This window comes from Micropterus salmoides, unplaced genomic scaffold, assembly GCF_014851395.1.
Source record: "Micropterus salmoides isolate LMB-PRFRI ecotype aquatic unplaced genomic scaffold, ASM1485139v1 Ms_hic_scaffold_18, whole genome shotgun sequence".
NCBI lineage: Eukaryota > Metazoa > Chordata > Actinopteri > Centrarchiformes > Centrarchidae > Micropterus > Micropterus salmoides.
In genome coordinates, this window is record NW_024040928.1 from 18,832,351 (window position 1) to 18,850,610 (window position 18,260).

An 18,260-nucleotide genomic window follows, 5' to 3' on the forward strand; every position below is an offset into this window, starting at 1 on the left:
CTTCCAAAAGATTTTTCTTCTTATAATGAACATGGAACACATGCTGAACATTGAAGTTTACTTTTACGGTGAAAAAGTTGTGGGAAGGAACAGTCAATAAGTATTTGTCAGTGTCTTTACGTTTGTGTTTTTCTTTGTCCCCTCTGTTGCCCATAGAGGAAACCCATCCCTTTGAGCAGTGTATGAGGGGGGTGTTGACTACCCATGCCCCAGTCTTCTGCCCTATCATTGGTCACCATGAAACCTGCATCAGTTTAAAACCAGACACAACTTTCTTCCCTCCCTTCACACAGCACAACCCCTAAAAAAGACAGATAGGGAGGGATAGACAGACAGTGTGCCAGACTGTGAGAGATAAACAGAGTTGGTCTCAGGATGCCTGCATACGCCACCAACATGAGGTGGAAGTTCCCCATTGTGGCCTTGGTTTTGGAGATTATCGCCATCATCCTGTTTGCAGTGTTTGTGGAGTATGATGATGGGAAACATCACAACGAGCACAACGAGCATGACAAACACACCAATGAGACTCACCATGAAAAGGCACCCATGGATCTCTACCCTAGTAAGTCTACCTGAGGCTGCTTGCTGAGGGATACTCTGCTACTGGATGCCTCAATCTTTGGTCACTAGACTAGTTTTGAAAAGGTTAAAAAATCTAATGTTCACACATTGCCTTTGCATTTTTGTTAAATTGTGAAAATTCACTTTAAAAACAGAGTTCAAATCTTCAGCAAAGCTTTGTGACACCTAACAGAGGCAAAGTCCTGCAAAGATAGATAATTGTGCAAGTTGTTCTGCTAACTCAGAGTGATTTTCAGAAGGATTTGGCAAAGTCTGATTTATTTAAGCTTAAATCTATTTAAAAAAATAACCACATTATAAATCTTCCAAGCTTTAGTTCTCTAGTCTTGAACTTTCAAGTGTTAAGTAAACTGAAAGAAAGCTGCCTTCCTTCTTTGGAATAATGTGAATTCTGTTGCAAGTATAGTAATTTTTCAATTACAGTACTTGCAAAGAGTAATAGAAGAATTTGGAGGCCTTTTCCAGAGCAAATCTGCTGAATGCAATAAGAGGAGTCATGGGGTTGCATTTTCACCCGTCACAAACTCTATTCATACACATGCAGCTGAAGAGTCAAGAGGATCCTGCAGGGAAAAGTGGCAGGTCTCCTACAGTGGAGGTCGCATGTGATTTAAATTAATGCGTCAAACACAGATGTAATAAACAACAAAGACAGATAGTAGATGGAGCAGAGAAATGCTGTTTGAATTCTTTGTAACATATCAAGTCATGGTACTTATTGATTATAGAGAGGTTTTTCTACAGGGGGTTTCTTTGCATTTTATCTGCAGTTGCAACTATAAACCGCTGATTTTACTGTAAGAATGTCTGCTCATGACTGGGTGGGGCAGGTGTGGCCCATAGAGATTAGCTCAATGGTCAGCATTAAGGCTGAGCATATTTTCTACTTCTTCTTTTACAGAGGGCATGTTCTTGCTATAAATGTTGTCCAGCAATGTCGTCTTCTACTGAATTTTTATCATTATTTTGGTTTCTTCTTTACTTTTTTTATCATACTGGGAAACAGTCATGTTTAAAGAAAAAAATACTGAATAATAATGAATAATAATTTGTGTCTAATATGTTTTTTCCACAAAAAGAGAAATTTGTGTGCCAACAATCCAAAATTGCCATTATGATATGTTAAGAGACATATCTGCAAATGCCTCAACAGCCTCAGTAAAGCATTTTAATTATGCAGAATGAGCTAATCCACGACCATTTAAATGTGATTTGAAACGTGCTACGTGCGTACAGAGAGATCCACTATCCAATGCATACCAGATGTCTGTAATTATAGGTTCAAAGGAAGACAAATAAGCAGAGAAATGCAGACTGGAGTGAATAAAATCTATCACAGCTTTTTGATCATGGAGCAAATCAGTTCATTTTTAGAACGATGTAAATGACAAATTATGGTAGTATGGTATGACAAAACACTACATGCATTTCTAATTAAAACTCTTGGAAAGTAATTTTATCTTGAGGAGTTGATTTGCAAAATGAAAACATCAAAGGTGAGGGAATTTGTTGCTCCAGCATTTAAAAAATTTTAAAAACTTTTTGCACTGGTTGCATCACCCTCAACAGTCTGTCCTATAGTAGGTTCTGAGGGTATTCCCTCTCTCTTGGCTCACCCTATTCTTCAGAAGATTACAGACCGTTACCTAACATCTGGGCGTGGTGCCAGTCACAGTGGCTGGTTTCCAACTTTACCTCCTCCCCATCTTCAATCTACTGTTCACTAGAAGCCCCTACTACTACTACTACAACCTAAAGCAAGTCTGAATCACCCAGCTGTAAATGGGAGGGGGGTCAAAGTGCAAGTTGAAGGAAAAATAGGTTTTCTTCAAACACGGCTCCACAAATGTGAGACAAATGAGATATTTATACCAATATCATGCTGATGCAAATTTCACCGTTGTTTTCTTGTTAAATCATACAGACTTCATCTATGGTTTGACACTAAAAGCCACAACGTTTGCCACAATTCAACATTAAAGAGTGAAGAATTACATTTCAAAAAGATAATGTCCATGTAACTGTTTCCATGTAAAGTGATTCAATGTAAAATGGATTCGGTTGACAAGATGAGATATGATTTTAACAATCCCTCACTACAGAATTGTCCTGTGTCGTTTGGGAGGGGATGATCATGGTAAATTAAGTAAATTGTATTGTATTGTATGATTGACGAAAGTCATTTTAAAATAATGATATTAATGTGACGCGATTGATTAAATCATTGTATTACGCAAGCCTTGCTCTGTCCGCACGTAACAAAACCCAATAATCAGCACCTCCAAAGCTCAAAGATCAACACGTTATTTCTGCCTTGTTTAATGCATAAAAGATTGAAATTTGTAAAAATCACATGTTGTCGTTGTTCGGGGGGGTTATGTGCTGGGGTTTTAGTTCGGTGCAGTGACTCCATGTAGTTCTCGGCTAGTTACTACAATCGCTCCATGAATTGAACAAACGACATATAACATGTTTATCAGTGAGCTTCAGAGGATTTGACAGACAGATTTTGTTTATGTTTAGGCAAAGCTAGGCTGGCTGTTTCCCCTTGTTGCCCAGGGTTTGTGCTAAGCTAAGATAACCAGCTAATTGCAGTAGCTTCACATTTGACACACATAAGACATAAAAGAAACAAACAAAAATGTCAAACTTTTCCTTTAAGAGCAGCAGTAAATGTCTGCCATTTCAAAGTGTGTCCTGTCTGGATAATACTGGCTACCTTCATGCTCATTAGAGACTAAGGAAATGAAGCACATTGTTTCTCAGCCTGGACACACCTTCACCTTAATGTATTTTCCACATGAGGGGTTTGTCATCTCTAGCTTAAAGGTTTGTCCCACTTCCTGTCAGGATGATGGAAATTGGGGGAAACGCCCAATTCTACGCAAATCCCCCCAAAATGACCCAGATATATATAGCTTCTTCGCTTGGGAGCTTGCCATTTTCATACTGCTGAGAATACAGTGAAAATCCCAAGTATGTAGTGTGACACGAAATATGGGATATGATCTAAACAAATTCCAAAAACCTGTTGTCTTTGTCCGATTATAAAATGAGATTTGTACCTACATTAGGGTGTGCTAAGCGTCCCCTCCTCCTACGATTTCATTAAGTTTAAACTTATTAGGATCATAAGCACTTAATAGAAACTCAACAGGCACAACAGGAACGTTTTCCCAGAATACCATTCATAAGATGATTGAATTGCTTTTCCAGCTAACAGGTCACGGCAGACAATAAAGTCCCAGTGGAAGGAAATGGCTCTTGAAAAATCCAGTAGCTGCTCAATAAATCATTTAAACTACAAAGTCAAAAGAACACCACAGCGAACAGCAATGTCGTAGCATATGACTGATGTCTAACAGAAGAAAATGTTTGATAAAGATGTTTCAATCTGATTCAATTTCATGTCCACATTTAGCAGAGGCTAAAGTGGGACTCTCACAACAAAACATCAGGGTCTGTCAACGTATCACCAGCAGAACTGACCTCCCTTCTCATGTCTCCAGTGTTTCAGGATGTCCACGTTATGATCTTCATCGGCTTCGGGTTCCTGATGACTTTCCTGAAGAGATACGGGTTCAGCAGCGTGGGCATCAACTTACTCCTGGCTGCCTTCGGCCTGCAGTGGGGCCTCCTCATGCAGGGCATCTGGCACATGGATAATGGCAAGATCAAAGTCAACATCTTCAAGTATGAATGTCTTTTCTGCATGTTTTGGTTCTCAGTAACCTCCAGATAAGAATTTAAGTAGGCCTATGTATCAACTGAGTAGCTGCTTAATGAACAGATTAATTATTCTATTGGCTGCTAAGTAGCTTTGACACTTGGTTTGGTAGATGATGATGTTTGAACTATGCTGGTTGACGGATTTCCGTGTTTCACAATTTCTACTCATTAATCCATTATTTCTGTTTTCCTAAAGACTTGTTTTCTTTCCTGTCCTTCAGAATGATCAACGCAGACTTCAGCACAGCTACGGTCCTGATCTCCTTTGGAGCTGTTCTGGGTAAAACCAGCCCTGTTCAGCTCCTCATCATGACCGTACTGGAGATCACCATCTTCTCCATCAATGAACATATTGTGGCCGAACTGCTCGGAGTAAGTACACAATGACACATGCATGTGTTGATGAGCTACGTGAGCAAAACACGGCATTAATTCCTGCATCATGACCAGGACCTTCACTGTGTCAACTGAATTTTATTAAACATAGATTGGCATGACTCCACTGTTATGAACCTGTATGACCTTTTCTTTCACAGGCTAATGATGTTGGAGCATCCATGATCATCCACGCTTTTGGAGCCTACTTTGGCCTGGCAGTGGCTCGAGTGCTTTACCGACCAGGTTTAAGAAACGGACATGAGAATGACGGATCTGTTTATCACTCTGATCTGTTTGCTATGATTGGTAAGAGCCAGTTACACTTTAAACTAATGTGATTATTTGTGATCTGCTTGTAGCAGTAATGTTTCATTTGGCTGTAATTTTCCCTGACTGGTTCACCCCTGGCCTCCTGCACATGTATGACTTGTGCCACCTAGTGGACACAAATAACCATGCAGCATGTTAAGTGACTAAGCAATATTGACTCTACTGTGCATCAATCCTGCAAAAATCAATATGAATACTTACCCAACTTGCAGTGTGATGTGATATGAATGAGATTTTCAACATTAACTGATACAAATGTTACTTTATCACTTCTATAGGAACCGTCTTCCTGTGGATGTTCTGGCCCAGTTTTAACTCGGCCATCGCTGACCCGGGCTTAACTCAGCTCACAGCAGTGATCAATACCTACTTCTCCCTGGCTGCCTGTGTGCTCTCTGCCTACGCCATCTCCAGCCTCGTGGAGCACAAAGGAAAACTGGATATGGTCAGATAACTTTCCTTCAATATCCACACAATAACACTATTTTAAGATTTTATCCAACTAATTCAGTTATAAACTTGTTTTTATACCTTTATATACTACAGGTGCACATTCAGAATGCCACATTGGCCGGTGGGGTTGCCGTGGGAACATGTGCTGACATGAACATTGGGCCATTTGGGGCAATGCTGATTGGATTAGTGGCTGGCATCATCTCTACCCTGGGCTTCAAGTACTTAAGTGTGAGTTGAAAATCAAAGCAAAAGGAGCAAAATAAAAAAACACCGATTAGTCAATTAATCAATGTGTCCAATTTCAGAAAATTGTTTAAATTTGTTAAGCAAAAATGGGGGCTGGAAATCCCTGGTTTCAGCTTCTCAAATGTGGATATTTTCTGGTTTTCTTACTCTTCTATGAAAATGAATTGAGCAACTTTTAGTTTTTGTTTGTTGGTCAGACAAAATGAGACATTTTAAACCATCACGTTGGGCACTGTGAGAGGCTTTTTTTTTTTTACAATTTGATTACATTTGTTTTAGACCAAACGATTAATGGGTGAGTTACTAAACACTTGATACTTAGCTATTAATGTCTATGTAAGCCAAGGGTTAACAATAAATAGATGGAATCTTACATATTTTTTTCTCCCCTTCAAATGGATGTTTCGCCTTTTAAAAATACACTCCTTTGTAACAAGAGGCTTTATTTCCTCCTCTATAGCCCATCCTGGCATCCAACCTCGGCATACAGGATACCTGCGGTGTCCACAATCTGCACGGCATGCCTGGCATCTTGGGCGGGTTGGCTGGTATTGTGGCCGTGGCTCTGGGGAAAAAAAAGGGGTAAGGGACATTTTTATCACCACAAAGACTACATATAATGATATACACGCACTCACACATAACAGTATTGCAACATATAGGTAATTTTATGTTTCAGTTACATTTCAGCTCTTACATTCATGTTTTCTTTCCCCCTCCTCTTCAGAGGTGATGCTGCCATGCAAACTGCTGCCTTGGGTTCATCCCTCGGGTTCGCTTTGGTTGGAGGTGCTATTACAGGTGGGTGGAGATGAAAAATAAATAAAAGACCATAAATGTGACAGTTTAAATCCTGAGCACAGGGTTTTTCACTCAGCAGAAAGGCTAGTGTTCTTATGATTAAGCAAAATGGCATCATCTGAGTGATCAAACAATTTATTTGCTTCTTCAAGGTTTAATAATGAAGTTGCCATTCTGGGGACAGCCTCCAGACCAGAACTGCTTTGATGACTCTATCTACTGGGAGGTAAGAAATCCCATTCCTTATGAATAATATCACTAGTATCTTCCTGTCAAGCACCGCATGCATAGATGCAGTACTCCCATATTTTTTTGTTTATTAAATTAGTGGTTTGGGGATCATATTAAATGGATGTGGCTCAACCCAGAATTAGAAATCAAAATTGTATCTGTTTGTGAACTTGACCCAGATGGTACAGTATATAAACCAATAATTGTTTGATGTCCACATCACATAGAATCATGTCTTATTTAGGTCTCTCATTACGCTACAGACAGATAATTTGGACTGCATGTTTTCCAGGTTCCTGCAGAGGAGGAGGAGAATGAGGAGAGTTTGGCTCACACCGATCACTCAAAGAACAAAGCAGAGGTTTAAATACATGCCTACCGACCATTGAGCTAGAAATTAAGATAAAAGGATCACTAATCTGCTACACCATATCAGCAGATATCAATTTGTCAGTTATGTTAACGTAATTAAAACGACTTTGCTTGACTCAGCAACACAAAATAATTTTTTGTTTAGTCAATTTTGAAACTCTTATGAGCAAATATATAATCATAGTAGTTTAAATTAGTAATTAGGAAGGGCGTGAAATGTTTAAACAATACAGACTCCAAAATATACATGAGTAACCACTGTTAACATAAAGATTTGGTAAATCCCATTTACAGTAAGAAAAAACATTTTTAGGAAAAGAAGAGCAGCAACCTTCAGGGATTTTTTTACACTGAAAATTGTGATCAATAATTTCCAACGGTCATGATCCACTGTAGAAGTGAGTCACATCATAGCTTCACTGCTGATGCACAACTACTTCTAGAGATGCACCGATAGATTTGTTTCGGCCATGATTGGTGACCGGGGCCGATCAGTCTCAAATAACGGATTCCGTGCCGGTCACATTTAAAGGCATGATGCACCGCACGATGGTTCATGTCACGTTAACAGAGGCACGGACAGTAACCAACTGCTAAAACATGTCGTTGACGTGAGTGAAGAAGACCAACACCCCACCCCTGCCACAAATTTCACCATCATTCTGCAATTCATTTTCAGTTGGATTTTATTTGTACAAAGAAGTTCTGTCCAGTAGCCTAACCTGGAGCTCTTTTTATTTTGAGATTTGTTTGAGTCCTGTAACCTGGTGCAGTTCAGGAGAAAATGTGAAAGTTATTTAATAGTTTAATAGTGTTTTCTTATGAAAATACAAGTGAAAGGAACCCAGGAAGAATAAGCAATGCTTGCTTGCAATGCAATGCTGGTGCTAATGGGGATCCTAATGAAGAAATTATTTTCCATTTAAGAAAGGTTACAAAAATGCTTGTGTATGTTGTGACTTATAGTTTTTAGAAAGAAAGAAAATCGGAATCAGCCAAAATTGGACTGGGCAGGTCAGACAAGAAAATTGCAATTGGTGCATCTCTATCCATAAGCTTTTTTTATTTTATTTCATCTTTATATTATAAAAAGCATAGACGCATGTTTCATGATATTAGCATAGTATATGTATTTTTCCTCATACGTTCCTATATATTTCCATACACCTGGCAAATGTATTTCTGCGGAGGCTCAGGTCAAAGAAAGGAGTTAAACCTGCTTTGATTTGCTGCTTCATGTCACCTCACTGGAGCCCAGTCCTTCTGCAAGGAGTCAGAGTCAGACGGTGTGAAACCAGCAGTGAGGCTCTGATATGGGCAGGGATAGTCAAAGGAAATGTTGTAACTAATGAACCTTCGCATTATTCATCTTCCACTGCTTACAATCATTTTCTATCTACCTGAGTGCAGCTGTATTTCTTTAATGCAATGAGCATTTGAAGCTGTGCATTTAGCATTGGAGTGGCTCTCACAAGGGCAACTAAAGTTCATTTCTTTGTCTGTTTTCTATTTACATCCAATGTATTCTTTCATATACATACAGTTTAGCTTTTAGATGGATTGACATGGTCAGTTTTATCAAGGTCCTGCAAGGTTGAAAAAGGACAACTGATACTACCTTTTTTTCAGACAATAATTAAACAGGAAATTAAACACTAATAAACAGGAAATGTCTTACATTTATATGGGAGGTGCGAATGAATAAACATTCTATTTTCACCATACCAATATATGCATCAGTTGGCCTTTTTTGTACCTGATTTTTCAATAGGTGAGTTACTGTTGGACCGTCACACCTGCAACAAACCTCCTGTGTATATCATAGGATTAGAGAGCCATTTCTTGCTTTTCAGTATTTGTCTAAGCTGCATGGTGTTGGAGTGCCAACAGAGTTTAACATTAAAACATAGGACTGCAGGGCTAGATTAAACTGACTACACACACAGTAGTGTTAATCAATGACATTTTGGTTTGTCAAATGATTTATGATGCCCAGAACTCTGAAACACATTACGATTTTGTATTTTTATTTAGTGGGCATGTGCTCTTGTTTGTATAATAAACAAATTTTTTCATAATAAATATGTTTTTGTACAATACCAGTGTTTACATGTGTTTCTGTGGTAGTAATCTTGAAGTGAGTTCAGATATTTGCGGAAATGTTACAATCTTATGACTTCCTTACATTTGACTGTATCTTGATACAATTAAGTCAGAAGAAAATCAAGAATACTTGCATTACATTAGGTGATATTTATGCTAATGACTAGTGATTGCTTGACATCTGATCTATTCCATCTAGGCCATGTTGATATTTGTGGTTTTGAGTCAAATGACTCAATAAGTATTGGAAGAATTGCCAAAAACTTTGGTTCATTGATGTCCTCCCTCAGGATGAATTAGAATGATGATCCCCTGACTTTTCCTCTAACGCCACTAGCTGGACAAAATTCAAATTTGTCCCATTATCCTACTTTATGACCAAATATCTGCAAAATGAATGCCATACCCATCAGCATGAGCTGTACTTTGTGTTCAGCACCAAATAGCAGAGCCAACAATAATTTGTCACAGACATGTTGGTGTCAGCATATGTCTAACTAGTAGCTAACTATTAGGATATGTGTGAGGTAATTTGGATACGGGTCACCATTCCTTTGTCCACCAGAAAGTTTATCTGTAAACTGTAAAATATCTTGTCACATATCTTGGTCACAAAATGTTTTGTGTTAGGGATCTTTACCAAAACTGTTTGATGAAATGTGCTCTTTAGAGTGAACTCTTCTTTAAAGTGGGAATGAACGAGTGGGCAAGTGCCCCTCAAAGCTTCTGTTGTCTCATTTTAGCATGTTTATCATTTTAGAACATTTCTGGAGGTTTTTCCCAGCCCAAACATGCTAGTAATATAAGCAAATTACAGTTGTATGAAAGCTCCTGTATGTTTCCTTGTTTCTAAATAGCAAATATCTGTTTTATAGAGACATTTCCTTTTGAATTGTCTTAAAAATCTTTTTCTTCCAGACATGACATGAAAGTTGAGTCAAACATAACTTTGACAGTAAAAAAAAAAAGAGTGGGAAGGAGCAGTCATCAAGTATTTCTCAGTGTGATCATGTTTGTGTTTAACTTTGGCCCCTCCGTCGCCCATAGAGCAAAGTGCACGAGTGGGGTGGCCCCAGTCTTCTGCCCTTTCATTGGTCACCATGAAATCTGCAACAGCTTAAAACCACCACTTTCTTCCCTCCTTCACACAGCACAATCCCTAAAAAGACAGATAGGGAGGGATAGACAGACAGTGTGTCAGACTGGGAGTCATAACCAGAGTTGGTCTCAGGATGCCTGCGTACACAACCAACATGAGGTTAAAGTTCCCCATTGTGGCCTTGGTTTTGGAGATTATCACCATAATCCTGTTTGCAGTGTTTGTGGAGTATGATGATGGGAAACATCATGGACACAACGAGCATGACAAACACTTCAATGAGACTCACCATGAAAAGGCATCGATGGACCTCTACCCTAGTAAGTCTACCTGAAGCTGCTTGCTGAGGGACACTCAGCTATGCATCAGTGTTTGGTCATTAAAAATGGTGGATTAGTTTTTTTTCATCTAATGGTTCTAACACATTACTTTTGTAACAGCTTTGAGGTTAACATTTTTGTTATATTGTGAAAATACACCCTAAAAACACTGTTCAAATATCTAGACCCAACAGAGGCGAGGTCCTGCAAAGTATAATCATTGGGCGAGTTGTTCTGCTGACAAAAGTTGATTTTCAGTAGGATGTGGCATAGTAGTCTGATTTATTACTGTTTAGGAAAATGCTGAAATTAAGCTTATTTATACTTCCAACCTTTAGTTCTCTAGTCTTGAACTTTGAAGTGTTGAGTAAGGCTTCCTTGATTGGAATAATGTGAATTCTATTTCAAGTACCGCAATTTCACAATTACAGTACTTGAAAACAAAAACTGAAGAATTTGGAAGCCGTTTCCAGAGCAGCCCTGCTGAATGCATTGTTAAGAGGAGTCAAGAGGATCCTGCGGGGGAAGGGGCAGGTCTCCCACTGCCTCAAACACAGAGATAATAAACAACAAACACAGATGGTAGATAGAGCAGAAAAATGCTGATCTAATTTTGTGTAGCATTTAAAAGCATAATTTTCAAAAAGTTTTTGTTTAAACTATGGCAGCTTTGTAAGCATAGAGTAGGTTTTCTTCAAAAACAGCTCCAAAGGTGTGAGCCAAATCAGATATTTACACCTTGCTGTTGTCAATACCATGCTGACCACGTTATGCAGCATTAAACAATGACACGATCAGGATTGTTCAAGCTGACCATGACCACAAACTGAATTTCACCAGTTTTCTTGTTAAATCATACAGACTCGTGACACTCGGCCCCGTGTCATTTTGAAGATGACAAACCATAGATCATTATTTGTTTTATCTAAGTAAATTAATGTGTGACTGAAGACCGGCCATCTGCGCACTATTTGAGGACCCTTGTTGGACTTTCATCAGGCCCCAATGCTTTTGCTGGATCCATGTTACGCAAGATGTTCATATCATATTTTGGTTTAGAGTGAACACGGCCAATAAGAAATGATGGTAATGGACAAGTGTGCTGTGGTTTTGCGTGTGTGTGCAATCTATACTTCTCTGCAAAGGCTGCGGATGGTGGCCTTTTCATTTCATTTCATTTGCTGTAATGTGGGGAATGCCCTGGTGTTCTAGGACAGGGATGTTTGTTGATGCACTTCTACCAGAAATTCATTTAAAATACTCCAGTATTTCTGGCAGGTATTTTTTCAGTTTGTTGCTCTGTCTTTTAGCTCGCTTTTCTACTTGGATGAAAGTAGCTCTTGCTTCAAGGAATTTCTGTTGTGCAGCTGGGCTGTCTGCATCTTACAATAGAGTGGGCACTTTTTCCTGGCTGCTCTTCGTCACTGTTCATTAAACCAAGCTTTATCACCAGGTTTTCTGGTGATAGTCCTGTTTGGTATGACTGCCTCCATGAGATTCTGACGGCAATATTAGTGCTGATTATTCCCAGATCTTTTTCCCTGAAGACACTGGACCAATTAACAGAGGTTAGGTACCTTCTCATTTCCCAGAAATGAGCTTTGTTATATCTCCACACCCTCTGCTTTTATGGCTTATCTTATTTGCCAGGGTCTTTGTGGTTGCTAGGGTGTCCGATAGGACTAGATCTAAGATGTTGTTTCTGCTGGTTGGTTTGCAATCTGATCTAGTCCTAGGCAGTTGGCAAGTTGTAGGGCACATCATCCAGCAGCGTCTGTGATGTTGCTCCACAACCATTTTTAATGATGTACATTAAAGTCACCAATGAGAATTGCAGACTGGGGTCTGAACTGGTCCATCACTTGGAGTTACTTGGAGGATGATGCACAGCTCCTAGCAACAGTTTACTGCTCTTCAGAGCAACAGTGAACCACATGAGCTTGAAGTCTTCAGGGTCTTTGGATGGATTGTGGTGGATGGAAGTACCAATTAGATAGTATACTGCAATGCTGCCAACAACAGCTGGCCCTTAAGCCCATGAAACACATTTTAGCAGTGCGACAGAGATACTTTGTACATGACCTAATCTGAAAGCATCATGCAGAGCAGGTGACTTATAACAAATCGGGTTTCAGGAGAAACCACTTGGTCAAGGATGGGGTGGTTGTACTATTGATGATCCCTACTACCCCTTTTGCTACTTGATAAATTCTTAAAATGAGAATAGGCTGACTTTGTAATCGTCTTAATGTGGCTAAAATTGAGTCTCTTTGTGGTTTTTAATTTTTTTCCGAAGGAAGCTGAGAGTTGACTTTTAATTGTTCTTCCTTGCCTCCAAAAAACAATTATTCCTCAATGCACTTACTCGGTGCTTGTATGGGATTATACTCCCCCGGTGATATGGTTATGTAAATTTGGGTGTCATCTGCATATCTATGTTGACATATTTTGTTGTTTTCTATAATCTGAGCCAGTGGAACCATAGAGAAACAGAAGCCCAAAAATATCACATTTTAACAGAAGATTTTTAAAATGTGCCTATATGTAAAAACTGACTGCTGGATGTAGTGACTCCATGTAGTGTCCAGTGATGGTCTGGCAACCTTGTGGTGACTACAATCACTCCAGGAATTAAACAAATGAGATAACATATTAATCAGTGAGCTTTTGAGGATCTTAAAGGCAGATATGGTTTACCTTTAGACAGAATTAGGCAAACTGTTTCCCCTTTTTTCCAGTGTTTTTGTTAACCTAAGCTAGCCATCTGTGAGCAGTAGCTTCACATTTGACGCACAGACATGAGTGTGGCATCGATTTAATCTGACCTCCCTTCTCATGTCTCCAGTGTTTCAGGATGTCCACGTTATGATCTTCATCGGCTTCGGGTTCCTGATGACCTTCCTGAAGAGATACGGGTTCAGCAGCGTGGGCTTCAACTTACTCCTGGCTGCCTTCGGCCTGCAGTGGGGCCTCTTCATGCAGGGCATCCGGCACATGGATAATGGCAAGATCAAAGTCAGCATCTTCAAGTACAAATGTCTTTTCTGCATGTTTTGGTTCTCAGTAACCCTCAGATTAGATTTGCAGTTAAGTATGCATCACAAACTTAGTAGCTGATCAATGAACCAATGAACTGTCATGTTGACTGCTGAGTAGCTCTGACGGATCCCTTTAGGTTTGGTAGATGATGGTTATGCTGGTCTAGGGATTTACGTGTTCCACCTTTTCTACTCATTGTCCTATAATTTGTATTTTCTTAGAGACTTGTTTTCTTTCCTGTCCTTCAGAATGATCAACGCAGACTTCAGCACAGCTACGGTCCTGATCTCCTTTGGAGCTGTTCTGGGTAAAACCAGCCCTGTTCAGCTCCTCATCATGACCTTACTGGAGATCACCATCTTCTCCATCAATGAACACATTGTGGCCGAACTGCTCGGAGTAAGTACACAATGACACATGCATGTGTTGATGAGCTACGTGAGCAAAACACGGCATTAATTCCTGCATCATGACCAGGACCTTCACTGTGTCAACTGAATTTTATTAAACATAGATTGGCATGACTCCACTGTTATGAACCTGTATGACCTTTTCTTTCACAGGCTAATGATGTTGGAGCATCCATGATCATCCATGCTTTTGGAGCCTACTTTGGCCTGGCAGTGGCTCGAGTGCTTTACCGACCAGGTTTAAGAAATGGACATGAGAATGACGGATCTGTTTATCACTCTGATCTGTTTGCTATGATTGGTAAGAGCCAGTTACACTTTAAACTAATGTTATTATTAGTGATCTGCTTGTAGCAGTTGTGTTTCATTTGTCTGTAATTTTCCCTGACTGGTTCACCCCTGGCCTCCTGCACATGTATGACTTGTGCCACCTAGTGAACACAAATAACCATGCAGCATGTTAATCAGAATCAGAATCAGAATCAGCTTTATTGCCAGGTATGTGTACACATACGAGTAATTTGACTCAGGATTGTACATTGCTCATGATGTGCTTACTCATACAAAAATACCATAACACAATAATAAAATAATAATAAAATAAAATCAGACACAAACTACAGTATAGACAACACTAATATACACACTATGAAAAAAAACAATATAGACATATTGACAAATAGTGCAGTGATCAGAGTACAAAGGATGCAAGAGTAAACTATTATTCTCATTATGTACATGTTGAATTGAATTGAATGAAAAGTAAGTGACTATGGTAAGCAATATTGACTCTACTGTGCATCAATCCTGCAAAAATCAATTTGAATACTCCACAATTACCCAACTTGCAGTGTGATGTGATATGAATGAGATTTTCAACATTAATTGATACAAATGTTACTTTATCACTTCTATAGGAACCGTCTTCCTGTGGATGTTCTGGCCCAGTTTTAACTCGGCCATCGCTGACCCGGGCTTCACTCAGCTCACAGCAGTGATCAATACCTACTTCTCCCTGGCTGCCTGTGTGCTCTCTGCCTACGCCATCTCCAGCCTCGTGGAGCACAAAGGAAAACTGGATATGGTCAGATAACTTTCCTTCAATATCCACACAATAACACTATTTTAAGATTTTATCCAACTAATTCAGTTATAAACTTGTTTTTATACCTTTATATACTACAGGTGCACATTCAGAATGCCACATTGGCCGGTGGGGTTGCCGTGGGAACATGTGCTGACATGAACATTGGGCCATTTGGGGCAATGCTGATTGGATTAGTGGCTGGCATCATCTCTACCCTGGGCTTCAAGTACTTAAGTGTGAGTTGAAAATCAAAGCAAAAGGAGAACATTTTTTAAAAAAGGGGAACAAAAGTGATTTTAAATGATACTTTCTTAAAAGGTTCTCTTTTAATTTATTGTGATAAGTCAAGTAATCGATTTGTCAACTTCTAGAAAATCTGCAGCAATTTCAAGAATAGATTCATTGTTAAGTAATCTTTAAGCAAACATTTAAAATAAAAATCCCTGGTTTCAGCTTCTCAAATGCGGATATTTTCTGGTTTTCTTACTTTTCCATGAAAATTAATTAGTTTTGATTTGTTGGTCAGACAAAATGAGACACCTTGGGCCCTGTGATGGGCATATTCTACAATTTGATCTGTTTTAGACCCAACGACTAATCGAGAAAATAATTGGCAGATTAAGTGATAGTGAAAATAATCATTAGTAGCAAAACAATTGATATTTGAAAAAAAAAAAAAAAGCCAAAGATTAGCAATAAATAGATACAATCCTACATGTTTTGGTGATCTGAAGGCTCATGACAATTTTTAATCAAAACCTTTTAAAAGCCTTTCTTTCCTCCTCTATAGTCCATCCTGGCATCCAACCTCAGTATCCAGGATACCTGCGGTGTTCACAATCTGCACGGCATGCCTGGTATCTTGGGTGGGTTGGCTGGTATTGTGGCCGTGGCTCTGGGGAAAAAAGAGGGGTAACATTTTACCACCACAAATCTTACAATTATATGTATACACACACACTCATAACGGCATTGTAGCATATGACTAATTTTATGCTTCAGTCACATGTCAGCTCTTACATTCCTGTTTTCTCTCCCCCTCCTCTTCAGAGGTGATGCTGCCATGCAAGCTGCTGCCTTGGGTTCATCCCTTGGGTTTGCTTTTGTTGGAGGTGCTGTTACAGGTGATTGGGGATGAAAAATGAGACCATAAATGTGACACATGACAGTTAAATTTATGAACACTTTTTCACTTAGCAGAAAGGTCAGGGTTCTTATAATTTAGCAAAATCGCAACATCTGAGTGATCAAACAATTCATTCTTCTTCATCTTCTTCAAGGTTTAATAATGAAGTTGACGATTTGGGGACAGCCTCCAGACCAGAACTGCTTCGATGACTCTATTTACTGGGAGGTAAGAAATCCCATTCCTCATGAATATTATGTTACTGTCAAGCACCGCATGCGATAGATGCAGTACTCCCATATTTTTTTATTTATTAAATTAGTGGTTAGGGGATCATATTACAGTAAATGGATGTGGCTCACCCCATAATTATAAATCAAGATTGTATCTGCTGGTGAACACGACCCAGATGGTACAGCTTATAAACCAATAATTGTTTGACTGTCAAGCTACTGCTATCCTATATATATGTGTATATATATATATATATATATATATATATATATATATATATATATATATATATGTATATGTATATAAGATTTAATCTGCAGGTAAACTCCTGTAACTATTTGATGTCCACACCACAAAATTTAGGTCTCTCATTATGCTACTGACTGATAATATGGATTGCATGTTTTCAGGTTCCTTTGAAGGAGGAGGAGAAGGAGGAGAGCTTGGCTTATGCCGATCACTCATAGAACAAAGCAGACGTTTAAATACCTGCCCACCGACTGCTGAGCTAGAAATTAAGATGTAAAGGATGATCAGCTACACCATGTCAGCTTTTCTTCATTTCATCCTTACATTATAAAAAGCATGAAAGCATATTTTCTAATATTAGCATAGTATATGTATTTTTCCTCATACGTTCCTATATATTTCCATACACCTGGCACATGTATTTCTGCTGAGGCTCAGGTCAAAGAGAGGAGTTAAATCTGCTTTGATTTGCTGCTTCATGTCACCTCACTGGAGCCCAGTCCCCAGGGCAGGGATAGTCATAAAATATGTTGTAACTTCTGAACCTTCGCGTTGCTCATCTGCCACTGCTTACAACCATGTTCTATCGATCTGAGGGCAGCTGTACAATAACTTCAGTTCAACGAGCATTCAAAGCTGTGCATTTAGAACTGCAGGGCTAGATTAAACTGACTACACACAGTAGTGTTAATCAATGACATTGACCAGTGGGCATGTGCTCTTGTTTGTATTATATACTAATACTGTCATAATAAATGTGTTTTTTATACAATACCAGTGTTTACGTGTGTTTTTGTGGTCTAATCTTGCTGTAAGTTCAGATATTTGCGGAAATATTACAATCTTATGGCTTCCTTACATTTGACTTTAAATGACACAATTAAATCAAAAGTAAATGATGAATACTTGCGTTACATTAGCTGATATTTATGCTAATGACCAATGTTTTCTATACTGTATGTATTTTTAGCACGTACTATAGACTAAACTATACTATAGTAATACTACACATTTACTATAACTATAATCATCATATTATTACTCTAGGAATGCTCTATAGTGTTTTCAAAACACAACTGCAGAAACACTATATAATACTATTTTAAATAACAGCCTATAGGAATACTACAAAGATCTAGATACATAGTATTACTATTGAAATATTAGGGGGCTACTATAGCTAATAAAATAGCACTACAAAAAAAAACTATAGTAATACCATAGCTGATGTAAAATACTATTTAATACTAATGTTTTCCAACATTAGGTGATTTGTGATTAATAAATTCATGTTGTACATTTGTAGGGCTGGGCCGATGGATCGGCGATGGTTGACAGACATCAGGACGTTGAGCTGGCATCTGATTGTATACTTTGCACCTACCTCGGAATTCTCTTCTCTCCCTACTCTGACACGCTCACACACACCTATACTTCAGGTAAACATCCTGGCTTACCTCGCCCC

General features: G+C 38.8%; 2 protein-coding genes across 2 annotated transcripts; both read left to right on the plus strand.

Annotated features, from left to right (window-relative positions):
- Window positions 1-272: 272 nt before the first annotated feature.
- LOC119908619 (ammonium transporter Rh type A-like) lies at window positions 273-8,852 on the plus strand. Its single transcript, XM_038726423.1, has 10 exons — window positions 273-565; window positions 4,095-4,278; window positions 4,536-4,686; window positions 4,851-4,998; window positions 5,301-5,467; window positions 5,569-5,706; window positions 6,185-6,306; window positions 6,452-6,525; window positions 6,678-6,751; window positions 7,049-8,852. The coding sequence occupies exons 1-10, from the start codon at window positions 376-378 to the stop codon at window positions 7,121-7,123; spliced, it is 1,323 nt and encodes a 440-aa protein (XP_038582351.1). The 5' UTR covers window positions 273-375; the 3' UTR covers window positions 7,124-8,852.
- Window positions 8,853-10,404: 1,552 nt separating this feature from the next.
- LOC119908620 (ammonium transporter Rh type A-like) lies at window positions 10,405-17,569 on the plus strand. Its single transcript, XM_038726424.1, has 10 exons — window positions 10,405-10,650; window positions 13,496-13,679; window positions 13,938-14,088; window positions 14,253-14,400; window positions 15,017-15,183; window positions 15,285-15,422; window positions 15,977-16,098; window positions 16,237-16,310; window positions 16,467-16,540; window positions 16,957-17,569. Exons 1-10 carry the CDS (start codon window positions 10,464-10,466, stop codon window positions 17,011-17,013), a joined length of 1,302 nt encoding a protein of 433 aa, XP_038582352.1. The 5' UTR covers window positions 10,405-10,463; the 3' UTR covers window positions 17,014-17,569.
- The last annotated feature ends 691 nt before the right edge of the window (window positions 17,570-18,260 follow it).

Bases quoted from the DNA above. Each gene is read 5' to 3' on its own strand.
- LOC119908619 (XM_038726423.1), top strand. From the start codon at position 376: ATGCCTGCATACGCCACCAACATGAGGTGGAAGTTCCCCATTGTGGCC. The intron at 4,999-5,300 runs GTAAGAGCCAGT...TCACTTCTATAG, and splicing joins TGATCTGTTTGCTATGATTG to GAACCGTCTTCCTGTGGATG. The intron at 5,468-5,568 runs GTCAGATAACTT...TATATACTACAG, and splicing joins ACAAAGGAAAACTGGATATG to GTGCACATTCAGAATGCCAC.
- LOC119908620 (XM_038726424.1), top strand. From the start codon at position 10,464: ATGCCTGCGTACACAACCAACATGAGGTTAAAGTTCCCCATTGTGGCC. The intron at 16,099-16,236 runs GTAACATTTTAC...CCTCCTCTTCAG, and splicing joins GCTCTGGGGAAAAAAGAGGG to AGGTGATGCTGCCATGCAAG. The intron at 16,311-16,466 runs GTGATTGGGGAT...ATCTTCTTCAAG, and splicing joins TGTTGGAGGTGCTGTTACAG to GTTTAATAATGAAGTTGACG.